This window comes from Lonchura striata, chromosome 1 (genome assembly GCF_050655825.1).
Source record: "Lonchura striata isolate lonStrDom1 chromosome 1, ASM5065582v1, whole genome shotgun sequence".
Taxonomy (NCBI): domain Eukaryota; kingdom Metazoa; phylum Chordata; class Aves; order Passeriformes; family Estrildidae; genus Lonchura; species Lonchura striata.
Window position 1 is genome coordinate 28246912 of NC_140703.1, and position 22217 is coordinate 28269128.

General features: G+C 45.3%; 1 protein-coding gene across 2 annotated transcripts in view; it reads right to left on the reverse strand.

The window, feature by feature from the left end:
- Positions 1–114: 114 nt before the first annotated feature.
- The window catches only part of ARHGAP31 (Rho GTPase activating protein 31), a 60861-nt gene continuing 38758 nt past the window's right edge, over positions 115–22217 (reverse strand). For both annotated transcript variants that reach the window (XM_021548869.4, XM_021548870.2), the window contains exons 4-12: positions 18856–18938; positions 18146–18253; positions 16322–16467; positions 14836–15034; positions 12963–13087; positions 10488–10547; positions 9058–9678; positions 8436–8746; positions 115–7536 (exon numbers count right to left, since the gene is read on the reverse strand). In XM_021548869.4, the coding sequence (XP_021404544.2) occupies positions 5077–7536; positions 8436–8746; positions 9058–9678; positions 10488–10547; positions 12963–13087; positions 14836–15034; positions 16322–16467; positions 18146–18253; positions 18856–18938 (4113 nt within the window). In that variant the 3' untranslated portion in view covers positions 115–5076. The remainder of the gene's footprint in view (positions 7537–8435; positions 8747–9057; positions 9679–10487; positions 10548–12962; positions 13088–14835; positions 15035–16321; positions 16468–18145; positions 18254–18855; positions 18939–22217) is intronic.

The following is a 22217-nucleotide window of genomic DNA, read 5'->3' on the forward strand; positions in this document are numbered from 1 at the left end:
TCCAGAAAAAAATGAAATGTTCCACAACATCACTAGGGCACAGATCTGTTTTTATAAAAACTCCAGTTTAATCTCATGGCTGAGACCTGGCAAAACATCTTTCTTTCGTGGCTGTTTTCTTTTTTTTTTTTTTTTTTTTTAACAATCATGCACAGAGGCAGGCAAGTCCACACAGAGAAAAAAGCTTAACAAAACTGTAATTCATCAGAGCTAGCAGGAAAAATAATCACAAAACCACGGCCAGTGGGATGGAGACAGTCCTCTTCATAGTGTCCAGCTTCCAACCCTTCTCTTGACCTGGCAGCAAATAATATTCAAAAGGGTACTAGTGCCTGCAAGCACAAGATCCAAGGTCTGGACTGCTGTATGGAGCCCTCAGAAAGTTCTTGCCTTCTGCCATCCTTCCTTTCTGGGGCTGTTAAAGTCCTACTCTATCTCCTGTTGAACTCAATGGAAAGTTTTCCATTCCTTGCTTGGAACAGAATTAGTTTTCACCAACCCTTTACATTAGTTAGGAGCAAGCAAAGGTTAAACAAAATAGGGATCAGCTGCAGCTTCTCCCCCATCCCTAGAGATTTTTTTCTTTTTTTTTTTTCCAGAGATGGGGAGAAACAAAAAGGACAACTGAAAAACCTGGGCATGTTTGAAGGGCTGTATATGCTTCAGTAGAGTGTTTGCATTTTCGAGTCCTGGAGAGAAGATTGTGGTGGAAAGCTAAATCAGCCCTTGATCTCTGGTCTCCCCTGGTCTTGTCCCTCCTTTCCCAGGACAAGATCCTTCTCAGGAAGGCACATTCAGGCCTTCTGCCCACCACAGATTAACCAGGACTAATTGGCTACTCTGTGGGCAAATAGCCACTTGATCTCACACTCTCAGTGCTGCAAACATAGCAGCAGAAAACAGTTCCACGCATCAGCCCAAGTTTCACAGATGTGTAAAATACTATTTAGGCAATTCCTTCATGTTAATTACATTTCCTTCTTTTAATACATTTACATAGAATGATCTTTTATATATATATATATATAGATATATATATATAAAATTTTAAAATATTCACCAATACAGGTGTTTCAGAATTCATAAAAAAAGAAAAAAATATTTTGATTGCACCATTTGGACGCTGGATAAGGGAAAATGTTGCAGACTTCATGGATGCTCTCTAATACAGACTAAAGTTCCTCTGAAGCTCTAAAGGTGAAAAAATAAGTACTTCAGTCTTTATACAGTGATAGCATGAGATGGACAGCCCAGAGGACTGGGGTTTATAAGATAAAATATAACCTTCATTTCTGTTTACTCTCCTGCCAGTGAGGCAGCTCCCACAGGAGCTAACATTGTCCATGTCCCTCCTTTCTATCAGGGATTCTCACCTTTGCCAGCTCAGCCATTTCACTCTGAGCTACATTTAAGAGAAGCTGCACCAACCCTCTGACTACATGAGAAGAATAAGTGAAATATACTCACTCTTCTTCCACTTGTAAAAGCCCACAAGCAACACATGCTGCTGATATTTTGTCATGTCTGATACTGAGGCCATCTGCAAACTGGACAACAGCCTTTACTTTCCACAGTCTCATGAGAACTGAAATGTCCTGCAGGGTCTCTGAAGTGATCCTTGTGGAGCTGCAGATGATGAGCCAGTCTATTTAGGAAGGCCCTTTCAATAATGCCAAGAAAAACCAGCTTTGCTCACCTGGGCCAGACCCATCTCCCATAAATCCAATCTATCCTTCTTCATAATGTTTCACAGATAAACAAAGGAAAAACAGAAACAAAACCCACAAACAAACATATAAACAAAAACAATTAAAACCAAACCCAAAGCCATGGAGAAAAAAACACAAGAAAAAAGAAAATCCTTTCTTAAAGAGATAAGGTCTGACCCTGAACTGACATTGGGGATAGCTCAGTAAAGCTCTCAGGAAGCTCCTGCCACCCAGCCAGCACCATTCACTGGGAGGTGGCATCTGTCTTCTGGCACTGTCCAGCTCCCAAGCTCTGGTCCTTCAAGCTGACTGCAGGTACCACTATCAGCATGGATCCATCATCAGATTTTACAGACTCTGCAGAAGGCTGAGTCTGAAGCTGAGAATAACATGACACCTTACAACCAAGAACGTGCTTTCATCTCTGCAGGACCTGGGACTTTATTTTAAGAGTTCTGGATACATCAGCTGAAGGCTAGAGATTAAATTGTAGATAAGCAATGGGATCAAGCTACAAAACAGAGATACCATTGCAGCATCTCTGCTTAATTAAAATCCAGGACCCAACTCTGTTGTTGAGTTCAAATTCTGAAACATCCTTTAAAAGTATAGTCTGGATACAGATCTTAGTTGAGGCTGATCTTTAATATCAAGTAAAAATTTCTAATAATTTTCTCTTGCAGGAGTTTCACCATTTATGCCAAAAGCGCTATTACTTACTGGAATGCTGTTATGAATAAAGACAGTGTATTATATACAAATTGCCAGACCTCATTTCTTGTTCATAGATCAGCTTAAATAAAAATAAGGAGGTGGAAAAAAATGGTTGTAATATGCAAGGTTTCATCACCTTTCCTTATTGTGAGCTTCTCTCACTCCCTTCCAGCTGCCTTGGCAGTCAAAACTTCTAGGACCTGAGAGACTATAAGTCCTTGTCCAAAGTAAATTCTTTTGTTGATGCCAAAAAACCTGGGCATCATTTCCACAACTATTACTTCCTCTAAAACCTTACCACAATACCTCATATCACACCTTTCCTTTGTCATTAACCCAGCCATAGCAACTAAAAGCTTTCTCAGGAGACAGTGACATGTATATGCAGTGTGGAGCTGTGCTAACTATGAGGAGCATGAAGAACTGGAAATTCCCTAGTTTTAATAACAGGCATATTATGGTCTTGGAGTAGAATAATACAATTGTCATGAAGCTGCATATTTTGGGCCTGCTGTCCACAGCTTGCCCAGGTAAAGCATAGGCTGCTGCCTGTGAAAGAACATGGACCTAAATAAGAACTCCAGGCTCTCATCTAGTTTAATAATCTCCTTCAACAAAACTGACAGCACAGACTTAGTTCTCTGCTCTGCTCCCATGTGGCACTATACACAAATAAAGAGTGCAGTGGGGAGGATCAAAGACTGCAGCTTGTGACAAGGAAAAGACCTCTTGTTTTTCACATTCCCTTTGGAAATGGAAGGAGAAAATTCTTCTGAAGATATATTCTTTATGTTTGTGGGCCCATAACTTCTCAAAAATACCCTGGCATATCTCTCCTTTAGCAATCAAAGAGTTCAGAGAAAGCACTGTATTGGAGGGCTCAGGGCTCTCCAGCCACAATGGCACTAATAAAGTGACACAGTGTGTGCAGACTAGGAACTCATGGGGTGAGTTTACCAACCATTGGAAATTGCCAGTACTTTACAAAACAAAGCCCTAAACACACATCTTTTGGGAAATTCTGGGTGACACTCATTGTGGTGGTTATAGCACTTCCTAATAGTTTACTGCTTAAACTATAGCCCATCACACCCACCTGAGGGCCTGCAGACTCAGACATCTCCAGGAATGATGGCCCCTCCAAGCACATTACAGGGACAATCTCAGTGCTGGCAGCAACACCTGTGTTCCTGTCTCCTCTGTAGTCACCAGTGACACTTAAATTGCAGAGACAGCACAGGCTGTACCTGACTTTGCCATCACCCACAGCCATAGATCAGGCAATAGATGAGCCTGTGGTGAATACAGAGTTAGAGGTTTTATAAAGGAAGCTTTAATTCTATTCCCATGGCAGCTGTTGCATATCTGAACACATATTTGCCTGTAACATTAATGTTTCCTTCAGGAGAGAGTTTAATTCACTTCAAATACCCCTCTCAGGACTTGTCATGATCTGTTCTGCAGTCCCAGAAATCATCCTCTTTACCATACTCTTAATCAGTCTGAAAGCACTGAGGTCCAGGGTGGTGGCAACCAGCCACACTCTCAAACAAACAGTGTAAACTAATAGGAGACAAAACTGAAATGGAGTAGAAGCACCTGGGGACATGCCACACAGTGGCAATGAAAGACCAAGGGTCAAAGATATGTCAGTCAGTGTGCAAGAGGGCAAAAGCCCAAGGACATGGAGATAAGAAGATCCTCTTGCTTTTGTCTACTGTTGGCAGTGTGGAGCTCAGCTGTAGACAGCTGCAGAGGTGTCATCTGGCTTTAAGCAAAGATGAAAACAGTCAATACTGGCCTTCAGTATGACCTTGCCTTGGCTGCCACTGCTTTCAGCCTGAGGGGTCTCTACTGCTGGGCAGCCAGCTGCACACTCATTCCTCAGCCACACCCATCTTGTGTGCCCGAGGAAGGAAAGACTGAGCACAGAGAACTTGTGAGCAAGGCCTGGAAGACTGAAAGAACAACTAGGCACTTCCGCCCAGGTGCTTTTATTCCAGCCCTTGCACAGGCTGGAAAGAGCACCGTCTCTGATGCAAGGAGAGAGCTGGAGGCAGCGTCCTCACCTTAGATGTTTATCACTGGAACATCCCTGGGTGCCTCACACCCTGTGTGATTTGCTCATGCCAACTTCACCTTCCTCTTTAGCTATGCCCAGCCTCCTGCACTGTTTATTTACACTGTATAAATCAGGAAGTCTTCATTGATGTCTGGGAAACAATGATAGGAGTTCCCAAACATCTGGACTTACCTCCTCAGCACATGCTGCGCCCCTGCACCCTGAACTGCAGTGTTTAGTAACAACGTTTCCTCTCAGTCCTATATTCTAATTATTCAAAGATTTACCTTTCCTTTTTTTCCATAGGGAGGATGAGACTTTCACAGGGCTTATTAGAGAACAGGTGTGAGAAATGCAAGTTCCCTGGGGCTGGCTTACCATAAAAAAAAAAAGACAGTGAGGGACTAGGCAGGAGCAACAAGGGGAATGAAAAGCAAGACAAAGATACCATAGCAAAAGCTTTGTAGGAAACCATAAAGGATTCAGGTCCATCTTGCACAGAATAGTTTTAACAACAGCAAAATGGCAACAGAGTTGGTCTTGAATATTCCCATTCCAACCATCACAGAAAATGAATAGGAGGAGCAGCTGCTACTCAATCTGCCTCCCACTTCGTCCATCCAGGATCACAGAGCGCCTCTGGGGCTGGTAGAAGCAGCTGGTGGAGGTCTCCAGTCTCTGGCCGTTCTTGGGGATGGTCATTTTGTTCCGCAGCGTCACCCCCTCGGGCGTCATCCGCGCGGGGTCGGACAGATCGCCGCAAATGGGGCTCGGGGAGGTGGTCTGGGTGGGGCTCCTGATGGGTGACAACAATACCCTGGAGTCTGCTGAGGACGTGGGGTGGTCCATGATGGGGAAAGGGGGACTGAAGAGAATCAGACTCTGAGGCCTCCCAGGCCTAGATCTGTAGGAGGGTTTGGAGAACCCTGATGGCCTCTCTATCTTTGAAGATTGTGGGTTATCTCCAGCTGTCTCCCCGCCAGATGTGCGCTTTCGGCGCAGAACAGGGGCATCCAGAGCAGAGTGATGACTGGACTGAGGTGGCTCCAGTGGAGAGCCCAGGCTGCCATGCCAAGGACATGCTGAGTCCTTTTGAGCAGGGTCACTGTTTTCTTTCTCTGCTTTGGCTTTCTTTTCTGTCAGCGGGCTCTTGGGGGCATCCAGGTGGCTCCATGCCACCCGTGGAGCTTGCCTGATGGCCTGCTTGGCTTCTGCTTCCTTCTTCTCAGTGGCTGGAGCAGCATTCTGAGCCTGCAGGGGCTGGGGGATCTGGGTGTACTGAATCTTGGGCGGTATCACGGGCACCGCTCTAGCCTGGCACATCTTAATCATGAAGGAGGTCCTGACAGCTGATACGCTGACGGGGGCAGAGTTACGACGGCCAGTGGTGGCGTGGGCCACTGCCAGGTAATCCAAGTCTAGATCCACAGGGGCATTGAAATGAGACCCCCAGGGAACACCCCTACTGGCAGCAGGGCAGTGTGTTGGCAGGGATGGGACAGAATCACTGCTTTTTACTTCCTTCTGCCCATATAGGAGGTTCCCAGGGGCAGATGGCATGGACAGGCTCTCAAATGTGAAGAAATCTGGGGCTGGGAGGAGTGAATCCAAGTTGAGGGATGAAGGCCTGGTCTTTACTTTGCGAGGTGTTTCTTCACCTTTATTACTCAGCTGTGACTCAGTGGCAGAAGACAAGGCTTTTGTGACAGTCTCTCCTCCCAGGGCAGTGTCCTGAGAGATGGATAACTCCTCCTTTGTGTTCTTAGTCTGTGAAGAACTGCCTGGATTATTTTGGTATGACAAAGATAACTCAAGCTTTGGGCTCCAAGGGTTTTCTTTGCTCACATGCACTTTTCTTCTCTCTGTCTCCAAAAGAGGGACTCTGGAGGGTCCTGCTTTCTCACCTGGTGCTTTCTCCCTGATAAGGGGGTACTCAGGTTTTGAAGGTTCTTCTGGAGGACTTGGGCCATTCTCATCTTGCATCGCTTTGCCCAAAGTAGAGGGGGACATGGGTTGTGTTTTGGCTAGCTCACAAGTCGCTGAATGCAGAATGTCACCACATGGCTGCTGCTGGTCAGTGGCATCTATGAAAGAGAACGGGGTAGTCCAGAGACTCAGCACTGTGTCTTTACTGTCCAGGGAGAGGCTGCGACTGAACCGCGGCCTAAGAGAAATTCCTGTCTCTGCTCTCTGGCCCTGTGGGTGAAACTCCTGGGTCATCTTCTCCTGAATGTCCTTAAAGGTGGGAGAATGGAGAGGGCTTGTAACCCACTGGTGATCCTCCCAAGGCTCCACAAGTTCTAAGCTCTGCACATTATCTGTCCAGGCATCCTCATCATCCTGGTCAGTGGCATCCTGGGTTCTGCTAACAGCATTGCCTTCCTTCACCTCCTGGATTCCAGCTCCAATCAGTGCCTTGGAGGAGAATGTGTCCCTTTCATCAGTAGTCATTATCTCATGCTTCTCCTTCTCAGTGTGGACTCTGGTAAGACCATCCTTTTCCCTCTGGAACTGGTAAGTGCCATCTTTTTCCTTCCCTGATTCTGGACATGCTCCTTTGGAACAAGATAATCCATCACTAGTGGCAATCTCACTAAATTCTGATTGACCATGAAGCTTCCAGTCCGGGGTAGGAGTAAGACATTCACTCCTGCTCTCCACCATTGACTGGTGGTTCTTTGGAGTGGCTGAGCCCATTGGAAGAGTGCCCAGTTTGGGTAGGGCTGAAGCACCACTCTGTTGTGCAATTGCATCAGACTGGCAGCTGGGGAGGCTGTCTTGTTGCTCCATGCCACTGGCACCAAATAAAGGCACCTGACTTATCTGTGATGCTCTGCTTTCAGATTTCTGCTCACTGAGTGTTGGACTCTGCCCCGGGCCACAGCAAAGACTATCTGTTTGTAGTGAAGAGGAGGATTCAGAAATTGGGCTTGTCTTGGGAACAGCTGCTGGCAAGAGCAAGAGCTCCTCTTCAGGTTCTATAATTTTCAGCTCCTGCTGTATCTCTGGCCAGAGTGGTTCTAGAAGGGCATTCGTCAGGTCCTCCTCAGTCTGAAAAACAGAGGAAACACCATCACCTGGGAGCTCACAACTTACCAGTAAATACCCCTCCTTTTTCCCCAAACAGCCCTCCTAGAATAGCCAGACTGCTGGGTGAGCACGCTCATGGGCACAGAAATACAGACACACAACTGCTACCAGTTCAAGGAAGAAAATACATCTATAAACAAGTGGGTTTATGGAGGAGAAGGTCTGAGGTGCAGCCAAAAGGAGGCCTGGACAGACATACTGAAATAGTGAGCTGAATGAGCAGCTGGAATGTTCCAGCCCATTTCTCAGCTATTCCCATTCAGGCTCACTTGGCCTTGCCAGAGAATATGCATTCCCAAACTGCACACAAAATAGAATGAATAATCTATTCAAGGAGATATGCCAACAGATCTTTAAATAGCTGTCCAGAGATGAGTATCGCTGTAAGAAACTTGGTGAAAAGGCTTTGCTAGAGATACAGAGGAGGAAAAAAAATAGTAAGAATTAAAAAAATAAAATTGTGTGTAGAGAATGGGAGTAAAAAGGACCGTTCAGGCTGGCCAGGACAAATGGGACAGCAAAAATAGAAGGGGAATTCAGAGACCATGGGTCAAAATGTTCAGACATCCGGACAGTCTCACATCTGGAGAGTCTCAGAGCAGACAGATGGTACAGACTGAAATTGTACAGTTACAGGAAGAGATGACCAAAAGGGCATAGTAGGTAGTTACATAAAGGTAAATCACCACATGGTGATTTCACAGAAATTAAATCAATCAGTTCATGTCCAATTCTTGGAGCTGCTTGGCCTAAGTTACAGACTGAGTTTTCACAACTGCAGACACGCAATGGAACTTTAAACAATCTCCCAGTCACTACCATGTCATGGTCCCCCACCCTTCTCATGCCTTCTTCCTTACCACATCTCTTAGGCGTGATCCTTCTTCTGTCTTAGCCATCTCAATCTCCTGTTGGTCACAGCTGACTTCTGAGGAGACATCCTTCATCCTGAGCTGTCCTTGCTCTGCTTTGTCTGCTGGGAGTGGTTCCTTATGGAACTCAGAAGCTGGTGTTTGTTCCAAGGTGGGACTCTGCTCTGAGGAATGCTGGGGGCTGCTGGTGCTGCTTGTGCAGCTGCTTTGCCCACATGTCTCCTGATTTTCTGCTGCTGGCTGTAGCATTTCTAGGGACTCAGGTTTCCCAGCTGCCACCAGCTCCTCGGGATGAGAGCCTGGATCAGAAACACAAACAAATGTAACTACGTGAGACTGAAAACTTGTGCCAAGAGCCAACACCAACTAACAAAGCTAGAGAGCTCCCTCCAGGCACAACCAGATGTTACTGGGAGGTCGCTGACCTCCCCAGGCTCCTTACCGCAACAAGCACCACCCTGACCTGCCATCAAATCGACACCCACCCTGCTATAGTTTAGTTTCTTCCCTGCCACAAGCTCAAGCTGGAGAAACCTCCACACCACCAAGCTGCAGGACACTTCCAGCAGCCCACCTGAGGATCCATACCCCCCTCCTTAACACAATTTACCTCTGGATGCTGCCACTGGCAGAGTTGGCCCCGGCTGTTTCTCCTTGCGCTCTGTTGCCTGCTCTGTCCTTGTGTGGGTCCCTGCCTCCAGAGCAGAGGGGCTCGTGCCCTCCACCAGAGAAGACAGCTCCTCTAGACTGGAGAGGGAATGCTTCTCCTTGGTGGGCAGGCGGCAGGGTGTGCTGTTGGTGCTGATGACTGCCGATACCCTCAGCGGGACAGATACAGCAAATGGCTCCGAGATGTTCAGGGCTTTCCTCTGGTGATGAGGAGAGGCCTCCAAGGGAAAGAGGCTGCTCGGGAAGCCTGACTTGGTGGCTGTTTCAGAGGTGTAGAACATGAGCACTCCTTTGGCTGAAGTCTGCTCATTTTCAGCATCCTCTGCTACCCGGAAAACCTTCAGCTGCTCAGGGGGTGACTTCACCTGCGGTGTCCGGGGAAGACCTCTCTCCCCACCCAGCTCTGAACTTCCTTTGGCCCCCATGGCAGATCCTTCCCGCTCCCACTCATTCTCTTTTCTGAGGTCATATGAGCTGCCTGTGCCTCCTGTCCGTATCTTGGTGGGAACAAAGAATCCTCCAGTAGTCACTGAGCGTTTGAACCTGCTTTTGTCATCCTCCCCTAGAGACAGGAACAGAGAGCAAGTTAGTGAGAAGCAAAGAACTAGCAAACCTCCTCTGTGAGGAGCCCTCCTCAATCCCTCCAGGGATGAGTCCTGCCCTCAGATTTCCCCAGACAGATAGAGACAAGTGGCACTGAAGGCTTTCTATTCTCTAGCCCTAGGGCTTCTTTCAAAACAGGCAGGCAGCAGGGCACTGGATGCCCTCCAGTGGAAATCGGCTCAGACTTTTATTAGACACCCTTCTCCATCAGATGCAGACTATCACATACTGCCCACAATGCACACACCAGGCTTTGTCAGCTTTTTCTAAGTATTTTTCATCTACAAATGGGATTTTTGTGCCAAGAATAACCAAGAAAGAAATCAAAGCAGTCCAACTACCAATAAAGGTGCAGCTAAACACAGTGGTAACTCTCAGGTGGATGCACCGAGATAAACAACACAGAAAAGAGTCAGAAGTGCACACACACAGAGGTGGGGACACACATCAGCACCCATGACATAAGTACACAAAGATATACAACATGGTGAGATAGACACAGACTGCTCATCCATTGAGGGTGGTGAGACACTGGAACAGGCTGTCCGAGAAGCTGTGGATGCCCCATCCCTGGAAGTGTTCAAGGCTTGCTCAAGTGTTGGTAGCACCTGATGTAGTGGAAGGCTTATTGGCAGGGTTGCTGGAACTAGGAGATTTCTGAAGTCCCTTTCAACCCAAACTGTTCTGTGATTTTGTGATCCATGCTGCTGAAAATGCAGAGCTGCACTCTGTCCCCCTAACACTATAGGCAGGCTGTGGATGTCTCACCTTCCACTGGCAGGGAACACAACGAGTCCATGCTCTTTGCAGGCCGAATAGTTGCTTTTTCTGTGGAAAAAGAGGTTTAGAAGCAGGTATCAGATCCTGTGGCTTTGCAGGCTTCAGCCCGTAAAGATCAAAGGCTGCATACATATAGACAGGCATGCCAGGCAGACATTTTCCATTTCTAAGCATTCCCCCATGTATCTACACCACATGGCTTATTACCCACAACACTTGTCCACACAGCTGGGGATCTGCTAGTGCTAACAACAGCTTTGCACCTGCTGGACATGTGGAGAGCTATACTTAACCCAGCCAGACAACACCACCTCCACTCTGAGCCTGAACAGTTAAGCATCCCCAAAGCTGTCATGTGCCACTCCCCTCCCCAACTTAGTCAGGCTATTGGTTGTGGGGGACTTTCTAACTAAACTGACATAAATGCCTTATCATCTCTCATTCCTGATAGCAAATGTTGGGTTATTTTTACATTGAACTCCCGGCTCTTTTGCTGATGCGAGCATACCCTGCCTCCAGCAAGAACTCTGGGAAATTTCTGAGGGCAGTGAGAAATCTATTTTGCTGGCCATCTTCACTGGACTTGCTTGTCCAGAAACACGCTGTCATTTGTTACTATACACTCCACAAGTCTGTTCCTGAGAGGTTTTGGAAGCTTGTAGCTATTACTGCTCTGAAAAAGGAAGGGAGGTGGGGAAATATAGCTGGCAAGGAAGACAAGTTATACTCTGGCAGTCCAAAAAGGTTCCATGGAGATCTGGAAAATGTCTGGGAGTAAAGTTTGCTGTTTACAGAGTTGCACAAAGTAGGTAAAGCAGAAAGTCACCAGGCTTGTTGGACCTCATCTGTTTATATAATGGAGGCTTCTAGCTCCGACTCTCAAATGAGCGTAGGAGAAACTCCAGCTACTTTTTACATTTACATGGAGTCCTGGCTACTTTTTACATTCATAAGACACTATGTCTCGAGCACTGTTTCCGTTTTCCAGGAGGAGCAGAATTAAAGCTGGGGAGCTGCGGCAAGTCACATTTTACGTGACTTACAGATTTGTGTGCACAGACACAAGCTGTGCTAAAGCATGTGCTGAGTTTCAGCAGCAGCTTCATCTGTTCCCTCACATTAGGCTGTAAGCAGAGAGCACTGAAAAATGTAACACAGCAGCACAATAAGGCACGGCTTTAGCACTGAAAACTCTGCACAAGGCTGCGCATTTGTGTGTCCTGCTGGTGAAAATGTCCAGCCCCTGTCACTCAGTACTGTCCTTGGAAAAAGGCTCAGCCTCCACCATCACTGGGGGTGCCATCATTCCTGGGCCTCCTTGGGTTAGCACTATTTTGAGACAGTGTTCCTTATCAAAGTGAGAAGGTGATCCCGTGATCAAAATAGGATACAGAGCTATTTTGAAGTCTGTCGTGGCCACACTGTGTGAGGCCATCTGTACATGCAAAACATGGGGAAGGCAGAGGTCCAAAAAGAACTGGATCCAGCATTTGGCTTCACACTCATTTGTGATCCAAATACAGCCTTTCTTATATGTGGTACTAGCTCATGTTGCCAATATTAACTGTTTTATTTGAAGTCTATTGTTAGGCAGTGGTCCTCCAAACACCAGCTCCTGATGTGATGAGATTATATGAAGAAAAATTCCACTTTCATCTCCCTATAGAAAATCATTCATTGACTTGGAGATACTAAAACACTCTGGAACATATAAACCCAAAACATTTCTTTATGAATTCAAATTAAAAGAGCATGCTTTCTTTTTAAGAATGTGATTACTTTTAAGTCAAGGTCATGATTTTTAGAGCTTGAGTCATCATTTCTTAACACTGGGAAATGGCACTGCCATGTGATTTTCTAGGAAGCAGAGTGTTTAAGAGATTGCAGCCCAGAAGAGGTTAGGACTTGGGATTACAGCCAGAAGAAAACAGAACTTCTCTCTTGTAAATTCTGCAAAAGCAATAGCTTCCCTCAAAGGGCTGAGAGCCAGAGCTGAAGACACTCCTGGTGCCTCGTTTTTCACAAAGACATGGAATGCAGTTGGTTCATTAAAGTCCTTTAGAGGAAGGACAGCCTGGAAGGACAGGCTAGAAAGACAGCCATTCACCCAGCGCCATGTAATGAGCCTCAGGAGAAAGAGACTGGCTGGGCTGGAACAGTGGACTAATGCAAACCTACGTAACATTTCCTAGTCCCCAGACTTGACAGCTGGACAACAGGAGCCTATTTATCAGGTACCAAAATGCAATATTTACTATATCTGTCTGTCCAATCCTCCTGGAAGGGTGTTTCTTGCCATCACAGGAAAATGATATGTGCATGAAACCAGGCCACAAGCATGACCCCATTAGACTATCTCAAGTCTATGGCATTAGTGGCAAGTGGATACAGGTTGTCCCATGCTACCAACAACACAAGAGAAAGCCTCAGAGAGAAACATTCAGCTGTAAATTGTGTTCTTACCAGAGAGCTTCTGTGCCCTTACAAAGACACTCCCATTTCGACTCAGTTTAGACTTTGATTCTGAGCCAGAGCGGCCCAAATTAAATATTGACTTCCATTTCTTGGACTTGGTAGATAATTTCCTCCTGGAAAGAAAAAAGGCTCAGGTAGTCACCAAACCTTAGAGACTTCTGCCTTTTTAATACCCTCCAAAGGCCTCTGAGCTGTCTCCCCTCAACATTTTCCATTTTTTTCTTCTCACACTTCTTTTAACTCTAAAGCATGAAAAGCATAGCTATACATCCAACCCTTTTTGGCTCATAGGTAGCAGTCACGCTGTAAGTGATTTATCTGTACTGATTTAATTATTTAATGGATGGAAAGACACCTAAGCCTTCAGATAGTTGATTCTGGCATCATGCTACAGCACCAGTGATTGAGCAATCAACCATGCTAGTCTCCAGAAAGGAGTGGTTTTCAAGGCTCAGACTATCCTGCAATAAAGCAAAGAAAAATTGCCTTTTTAACAGTGACATAATGTATGATAAATTCCAGGGAACTGATGGAACTGGTACCATTTCTCAGTGCTCAAAGTTATGTTTTAAAGACCACATCTTATGGCAAAAAATATAGGGATTCCTTAATGAAAAGTTGCTGTTAATGCTTCTCAGGCTAGTATTAATTTAATCACACATGTTATATATTCACATGCAAGTATCATGTTCTTACCAAAGAGGAGGAGGTTTAAGGGAATTAAATCAATTTCTCATAACCATAAGAGGAAGTGGGACACCAGCTCCCTGTGTCTCTTTGGAAATCCCAGCTTTTGCAGAAAGAGGCTTTTTGTCCTAATATAATTTTTTCCTTGTATACATATTTCTTCATGAAGCTCTGTTTCACTTCCTTCATTCTTATTCTGACTCCTCCTTCAATCTCAGCATCTTTCAGAGCAAGAATTCTCTTAGCTCCCTGTCTTGCTCTCCACATTGAGCTTTCTATCCCCATATTTCTGCTTTTCTTTCTGATCAATACACAGACAAGTACAAATCAGTCCTACAAAGAGGATTAATATCTTGGGCATAGAACTTTTCTATTCAAGTAAGAAAGAAGAAGACACTCTAGAGGGACAAACTTCCTTTTGTCTTAAGCTGGTTATCCTCTTGCCAGTATTCTGTTAGATGACTCTTTTTTCTTTAATATATCAAGTGCCAATAAATATCTTTGTTCTGCTGCTTTCTGGGTCAGTAGATTAATGAGCCTCTTGCTGCAGAGGCTATAATCTATCATAACCAGGCAGTAGAGTGGCTATATATTAACAGTTAGATAGACCAATAGATAAATACTTATTCTGGGCAGCTGTGCCAACAACTGCAGCAACCTCAGCTGAAATCAGACTCTTCTCCTGACATAGGCATAGCTGGCATATCTTTCCATGCTGGAGTGAAAAAGAGCCTTCCTGATTGGCTGTAATTGCAGAGGAACCAGGAGAATGAAGAATCTGGAGCAGGTCAGTGGCACCAGGCGTGCCCTGGACCAGCCACCAGCAGGTGGAACTCGTGGACGAGCTCTGTCCCAACCTGCTCCATGCTCATCCCATATTTAGCCAACTTCTGGCTGGCACAAGGATGCAAAGACAATTCATTCCCCCTGCAAGAGGTCTGTGAGGTGCTGCCCTGATGGAGAGATGAGAACTAGAGAAGCTATGAACCCAGCACCTGCAATACTTCTCAGGAGTAGCTCTGCCTCTTTTGAGGACACTGAATTTTCTTTGTGTAGTGGCAGTAGACTCAGAAGAGTGCAGGTGTGGGGGTATCACATTAACAGAATTAACCCCCAATCTCACTGGGGAACCTGCATTTTTTTGTTTGTGCTTTACACTCCTCTTGTCACTTACTTGCTGTCAGGAAGGTCAACAACTGTGTGGAAGAGGGACCCAATTACAGGCACAATTTCAGGCAAGCTGTTCTCTCTCCTCTCCTTCCGAGCAGGATGGGATGCAGACAAGCTCCGTGCCTGGGCTTCTTCCAGGCTTACCAGTTTCATTGGCAGGGAGGCCGAGGGGAGGGTCAAACTTTTCACAACTGATGAGCTCTCTAAAAAACAAGAAAACACATTCCAGCCTGGGGTGAGGAGAGATGGGAGCAAGAGCTTCATGACTTTATTTGACTGGAACATCTCCTGTGGAGGGGGGAAAGAAGTGGCACGTGCAGGGAGAAAGGCTTTTGTCAGATAAGCCTTTCAGCTCCCCAGCAACCTTATCCATCTGAGTACATTCCCAGCAGGGGCCATGCTTGCCAGCCAAAGGCTGTGTTGTGTGGATTTGCTTCCTCTGCTGCAGACACTTCTGAGTGAAGGAGGTGTCTCTGAAAACCACCAGGATTCACACATTCCCTTCACTCCTCCCTCACTCCCTTCCTCCATCTCACCCTCCCCCAGTTTTGGAGCAGTTCTGATCCCAGTTTGGTGCCTAGTTCTTTCTCTCACTTCCACATCTTTCTCCTTGTCTCATTGCAGGACAGGGGATTGTTCTAAAAACCAGCATTACTTGAACTTTCTAATCCATTTCAGGGCCACAGAAAGCAGTCTCACTGATAGCCCAGAGAATTGAAAGTGTCTGTTTACGGGAGGAGGGGGAAAGCCATGTTTGGGTAAAGATGGGCAGAATAAGCTGACATAGGGCTGGAAAGCAGAAAGGTGGATACTGCCTGAGTATTGAAGGTATCAGAAGTCTTTTGAGTGTGTAAAATGGGAAGGTGCATATTTTTGCAATTATGTGAGGTCACTGTGGATCCATGCCTTCTCACTTCCCAGTCTTTGCCAATAAAACCATCACTAAAAAGCAAAATCAGCATCTCTGAAAACTATTGATGTCCCAGGAAAAAGATACCTCTCTTTTATAAAATGTCCTCAGGAACACGATATAAGTTTTTGGAGCACAAGATTTTTTTTTTCCCGGGAGTGCCAGGGAGTGTGACCTCTGACTTGGGTGGAAATAGTGGCTGCAGGGCAGGTATTGTTGGTATGAGGAATTGTAACTGGAGAAGAGATGAGACTGTGGCTGATGGACTTACAGAGAAAGCTTAGACCAAGACTGAGAATCAATCAGGTGGTCTTCCTTTTGTGGAAAGGGTTAAGCCATATGAGATCATGCAAAAGATGAGACATAAGGCAGCCTGAGAAAACACTAAAGGAGGCTAGTATTGAAAAAGAAAATGTTGAAGATAGGAATGAAGAAGACAAGAGTAATGAGATATTGGGCTCAAGGTGTCTTTGGGAAAGTCTGTGGTGATAGCAAGGGTTACTGTTCTTGTAATAATAGTTGAAGGGAGAGCTGAACTACATAGCAAGCGACACGTGAAGTGGCTCAGGGAGGTTGCTACCAATGTTCTCTGCAGAGCTGGCTTTCCTGTTGTTGTTGAAGATCTGATCCACATGGTTGAGGATGAACTCGATCACCAATTGCTGCACTCGCACCTCCAGGAAAGCTGCATCCCCATTGCAGCCAACTGCCTCAATCTCCTTGGACCTGCATGAGGAAAGAGAGGTACCAGCAGTGAGCATTGCCACACACAGCCCCTGGCAAGGACAGATAGGATTTCTTCCTGCAAGCAAGGCAACAGGGATGATTTCCCCACTCTTTCTGTACCTCTTCCTCTCCTTCCCTCACAGGCCCTCATCCTCTCTTTCCACTCTTAAAAATTATTTTCTCTTATTTCTTTGCCATCCCTGCTACTTCCTTTCCTGAATGTGTAATTTTCCCCACTTGGCTTTCACATCCTTCAGCAGGTAAAACTGTGACTCTCAAGTTCCATTCTTCTCCCTTTTTCCTGTTTTAGCTATTTCAAGGCTGGGCCTGAAAGACAACACAGGAACCTTCAAAGGCTGCTCCTAGATCCCTACTCAGTGCTTCAATCACCTCTCAGTGAAATCCCTTAGACTCTGCCCAGGTCTTCCCCATGCCAATTTCTTCAACACTTTGCTGTGTGCTCCAATAGTCTCTTTTCTGCCCACCCTGTGCTCCCACATTCTCAATCTTGCTCTCAGCAAAGGAATATTCCTTATCTTGACATGCCAAAGTGTTGCTGAAGAAATTATCTTTGGGCAATGGATCCTTTGTAAAGTTAATGACTGGTGTGTTAGATAACAGCTTGGGGCATTGCCAAGAGGATAACCCTGTGAGGAGACTGCAGTTGCATTGCTCGCTCCTTTCTTTTACTCCCTGGGACTTGTACTTATGAAAGATTGCAAAGGAAAAACAGACTTCATTTTTTGGTTTTTTTTTTTTTTTTTTTGACAAGGACAGATGCTAGAATGAAAATGTCTCAGTAGTAAAGGCCCAATTTATGATATTCAACAGTCAACATTTGATTCATTTTCAGAACATGCTCTGCCATTTTTGGGATTCAGAATGGTGAGATAACTCTTTAGAGCATGCTTTTCAGGCCTGTACCTCTCTAGACAACATTCTTTGCCAGCCCAGGGCTGCCCACCATCACCTCTCTCCTGCCCAGCTGCAGTCCTGGACTCTCCCTGCACAGCTCATTCCTCTAAATGCAGGGGTATTGGATGGACAGAAAGGGAACTTTGACAAGATACAAAATACTTCATTTCTTTTTCCCAGATGCGATTTTTCCTTGTTCTGCTTAGCTCTACAACATAGCAGCCAAACCCCTGCCTGCATCTAATCCAGGCTTCTTCACAGCAGAGTGCCAGGCATAACAAACATGAAAAACTAGCTGGTGGTCTTGAGATCTGACACTGGCTGCCATTTCAAGCCCAGCAAGCTCATCTCAATTTTGCACAAGAAGATCTGGGAACAGGTCTCTAGTATTACTGCCCTGTTTTTCTCCCTTCTGATCCTTGCTGTCCCTCTCTGCCCTGCTGCAGAAGCACTGGCACCATCAAAAATGTTATTAACATTCCCAAGTGGTGAGTTAAGTCCTCATTTCTAAATCTATGCTCAACTTGCAAATAACAACTTTTTTTAATAAGAAATACAAAAACCCACAAGCTTCCTTGGATGCTGGCAGTAAAATCTTCGATTATTCAACCTAGAAGAAAAGCTGTTCGTTCTGCTGTGCTCTTTCCTTTAGTTGCTCAGCTTTTCCCTGTCCTTGCATTTCCCTCAGGTCATCACGGTCAGATGCTGCCACTCCCCTTGGAGCTCAGGATGGTGCTCTGGGTTAGAGGAATCTCTACTGTACCTGAGGAGATTTGGAGCCCACACCAAGGCCAGGTTTCTGGTGTGCATGTTGGTCATGTTGCTGAAGGAGGCCAGGTGAGTCAGGTGCTTGATCAGGTATTCCAATGTTCTGCAGTGGTTTCACATAAAAAAAAGAAAATGTGTCACATTACCAGGGCCTGCCTGCTGGGACAGCGAGGCTCAGAGCCATCCCTGTCCCCTCCCCAGGTGTCTGCAATGGCACAACAGAGCCCATGGGGCAGAGGAGTCACAGCACCAGCATTTGCATGGGATGGAAGTGAATATCTGAACAACTGAGCTCTGGGGTGGCCAAAGGTGGGGCATGAACCAAACTATCCTTAGCATAATGGGAGCAAAGAAGATGGGAGATGGGTGGAAGAGGGAATGGGATGCTGCAAAGGCTGAGCTCTTAGCTCTTGCTCAAGCACCTCCAGCAGGTTATCATCTCCTTACCACACCGAGGACACTGCCCAAGGTTGCCACAGTGGTCATACTTGGGGAAGGAGGATGATAAGAGTGCAGCAGGGAGACCTTGTCCTGTCTCTAACAAAGGTTTGTTCAATGATATGTAAATGCCAGATTTGGAAATGGTGAGTCAGCTTTTGGAGATTGATTTCTGGAAATGAATCCTAGAGCTATTTCAGGCAATATTCCCTGATGAGGGTGAGGTCAGCACGCTGATCCTCAGCACCCCTGTGGACCCAATCTTACCTGTAATGTGATGGTGGCAGCTCCTGGATGACATTTTGAATTCGTGCCAGCTGCTCGTCCTCAGGGAAGCGTGACACTGCTTCCTGCAGGGACACAAGGAAACAGTACACCCTGGGAATGGACTCAGGGGAAAAGGAAGAGGGATAAGAAGGGTCACACGAGACACCCTGGCTCAGAGGGAATGCTCTCGTGTTACCCTACAGAGCTATTGGAAGAAGAAGTTTCTTTGTGTCCCCAGCACAACAAGAGATTTCCTGCACTGTCATTCCATGTCTCAGCACACCATGCCCAGACATTCAGACATGGTGGTCAGTATTTATGGGAGAGGGGAAATCAAAGACTTAGGCCTTTGATTACAAATTACAGAGTTTGTTGGGGTTTTTTTTTGGCTTGTGTTTGTTTGTTTTGCTTTGCTTTTCATGGGATATTTTTTTGGTTCTTTTCACTTTTTTAAACTTAGGTAATGATGGATTAAATAAAAAGAGAGGAGAAAGAGAGAAGTGAAAATAATGGAAAAAGCAAAAAGCAATGACACCCCCCCCCAAAAATAACCTGTTAAAACATGTTTTTCAAGTTGTGTTATGAGAACACATGTTCCGTATTCTTCAAAATAAACAATATTTTGACTGTCATAACAACACAGATGAGGGGATTATTTTTGTGGGTTTGCATTTTTCATGATGGAAGAAGCCTTAGCAGAATCTCTGCCCAGCAGATTAATAAATTCCTATACTCAGGGTTAGACAGAGTCAAGGTTATACATCTCAGTCTTGAGCAAATCTCTGCAGACCAAGAGCTCAGAGAGCCATGAGAAGCTTTTGTCAGCATTCCTAGGAGTTCACTGCATTGGCATTCATCTGTTCATTTATTCCCTTTCAATATTTGTGCTGGGGGAGGACAAGCCACCAGCCAGTTCAAACAGTGCATGACTGTCTGGGAGCCTCCTCCTACCACCCCACTGCCACTGGAGATTGGAGCAGTTCAAAGGAGGATGCTGCGACCCACAGCACCAGCACAAGCTTTGCCTCCAGACAGATGTCAGCACTGCCAGGGAAGGAAAGGAAGGAAACAACCCTTCCCAAGCCAGCCATTGCTGAAACATCATGAACATGAAATTACCAGCCACTGCTAGAGAAGCATCTTCCTGCAGCAGCCACTACAGCACCCCCTGTGATGATGCTACCACCTCTGGTTTTGTCACTGCCCCTTTCCCTGTGGATCACTTCTCATCTGCAACCATCAGCTAACCAAACTCTGCCAGTTTCCAGGCCAGAGAAGTGATGGCAGATCAAAGCAAGTGAGGTCACTAGTCAGGTATATATGAGATGCACATGCATTTGGTTTGCCCAAATTAAAGGCAGATTAACTCCTTCTAGTGATTTTACACGTGGCTATGGTGCCTTTAAAAAAAAAAAAAAAAAAAAAACCACAAGAAAAAACACAAAACCAGAAAACCAGAAATCTGAAGCATAAGAGCTCTTCTAACTTTAATACAATTTTCCAGTTGAATAGCCTTGTCCAAAGATGGAGACTGAGAGAAATAAAAACTTTAACTGGTGCATATAAAGCATTAGTGTTTCAACTAGATTGTAAACAATATTTTTCTCCCCTGGTGCACATTTTTATTCTCATATTCAACCTTCCAGGTCTCAAAGACCTAATGATTAGACAGCAAGTGAATATCAGCTTCTCTGAGGTCATGACCCATTCAATCCTCCAAGCCACATGTCTGACACACACGAGCTGTGCTTTTGAGACCTGAGGAGCCCTCCTAAACTGCAGATTACAGCAGCAGAATACAGAATTCAAGGAAGGACCAATAATTCCATTTCTTGCATATCTGTTCATCGTGGTATGAATTTATGCCATTTAATTTTTTTAATCTGCACTAGTGATTCTGGAAGGGCATAATTCATGAGCCCTGGTTAACAAGTGGAATAAAGTCCAGAGAGAGAAGCTAAGTTGGCCTCCTAGAGCTGGTCCCTCTATGCCCAGGCTAGAACAAGCCAAGCAGAGTCAATTTATCTGTCCTGAGAAACAACCATCCATCACTAGGATACAAGATGGCAATCATCTGGCAAAAAATTTATAGCCAGTGAGGTCATGAGTAGGATGTTACACCTGTGAACTTGACATAGTGATGACCAAAAAGCCACCCCTTCCCTAGTCATTAAGAATTTGACTTTCCTTAGACAGAAATCTCTGAATCACTGTGGTGACTCAAAGTGCAGCCTAAACCAGCTCAGAGCCAGCTCTGGCTCAGTCAGGCTGGGATTAGCATGTGTTCTTTATTCCTTCCAGCACTCATCTGCTGGAGTACAGCTGCCACTGTTCCCTGTTCAGACACCCCACACACACATAGACACACTCCTAGTGGGTTTTCTGCTCCTTGGGGAATTGGACTTTTTTCTTTCTTTCCTTCTAGTATCTGACTGTGCTTCCTGTCAGCTGGGTTACCAATTATAAATCCCTACTGAACAGGCTTACATGAATAATGGATTTTGTGGCTAAGTGGAAAAACTGAAAAGCCAGAAATTTTAAAAAAACACCCTTTTAGGTCAACCCAAAGTGATAACATTTTGGGAAGATTTTAGAAAACAACTGTTCAAGGTTGACCAAAAGCATTGCACTCAAACATCAGTTACATAAATTATAATTAAAATGTGGAACTATTTAACCCTTTTCTGAAAGACATTTTATGTAAGTTAGATGTGTTGATGAAACATTGAACCATTTCCTTTAGAAAATACTTGTAAGAGAAACACTCAGACAGCTACAGAAATGTTTTCCCTTTGTTTCTAAATAAAGCTATTTACCAAATGTATCTACTGAAAATCTGCAAGTCATCATCCCAAAACTTCACTTTTCAGCAAACATTCTTTCCTAAAAAGAAGTTTCCATCTAAATCTTAATGTTTCCTTTAGAGCATTTTTTCTTCCATAAATCAGTAGTGATAGCCAGGAAGACACTGGCCAAATAGCTCCAACAAGAATGAGACTCATCAGTTACAATGAATGGTTGAATAATACCCTGTATTTTCATCCTGACTGTCTCCAGCAATCCTACCCCATATCCTCAGAATCCTTATATCCTGAAGACACAGGACAATTTTTCAAATTTGCTCAGGATTTTCCCTGAAGATTTGACTATATACACCTTGAAACAAAGACCTATCTTACTTAATATTTGGAACAGCAAGACACCTAACATTACTGCACAGCTGTCAGGCAGCACAGCGAGCCACTCCCACCCCAAAATCCCCAGCAGAGTCGTGTCCCTAACAGCTACCTGACTTCTTACAGCAAGTTCCTGCTTGGCTGGTCCCATCTGGCTTTGCCCCACAGCAAGCACCCCTTGCACTG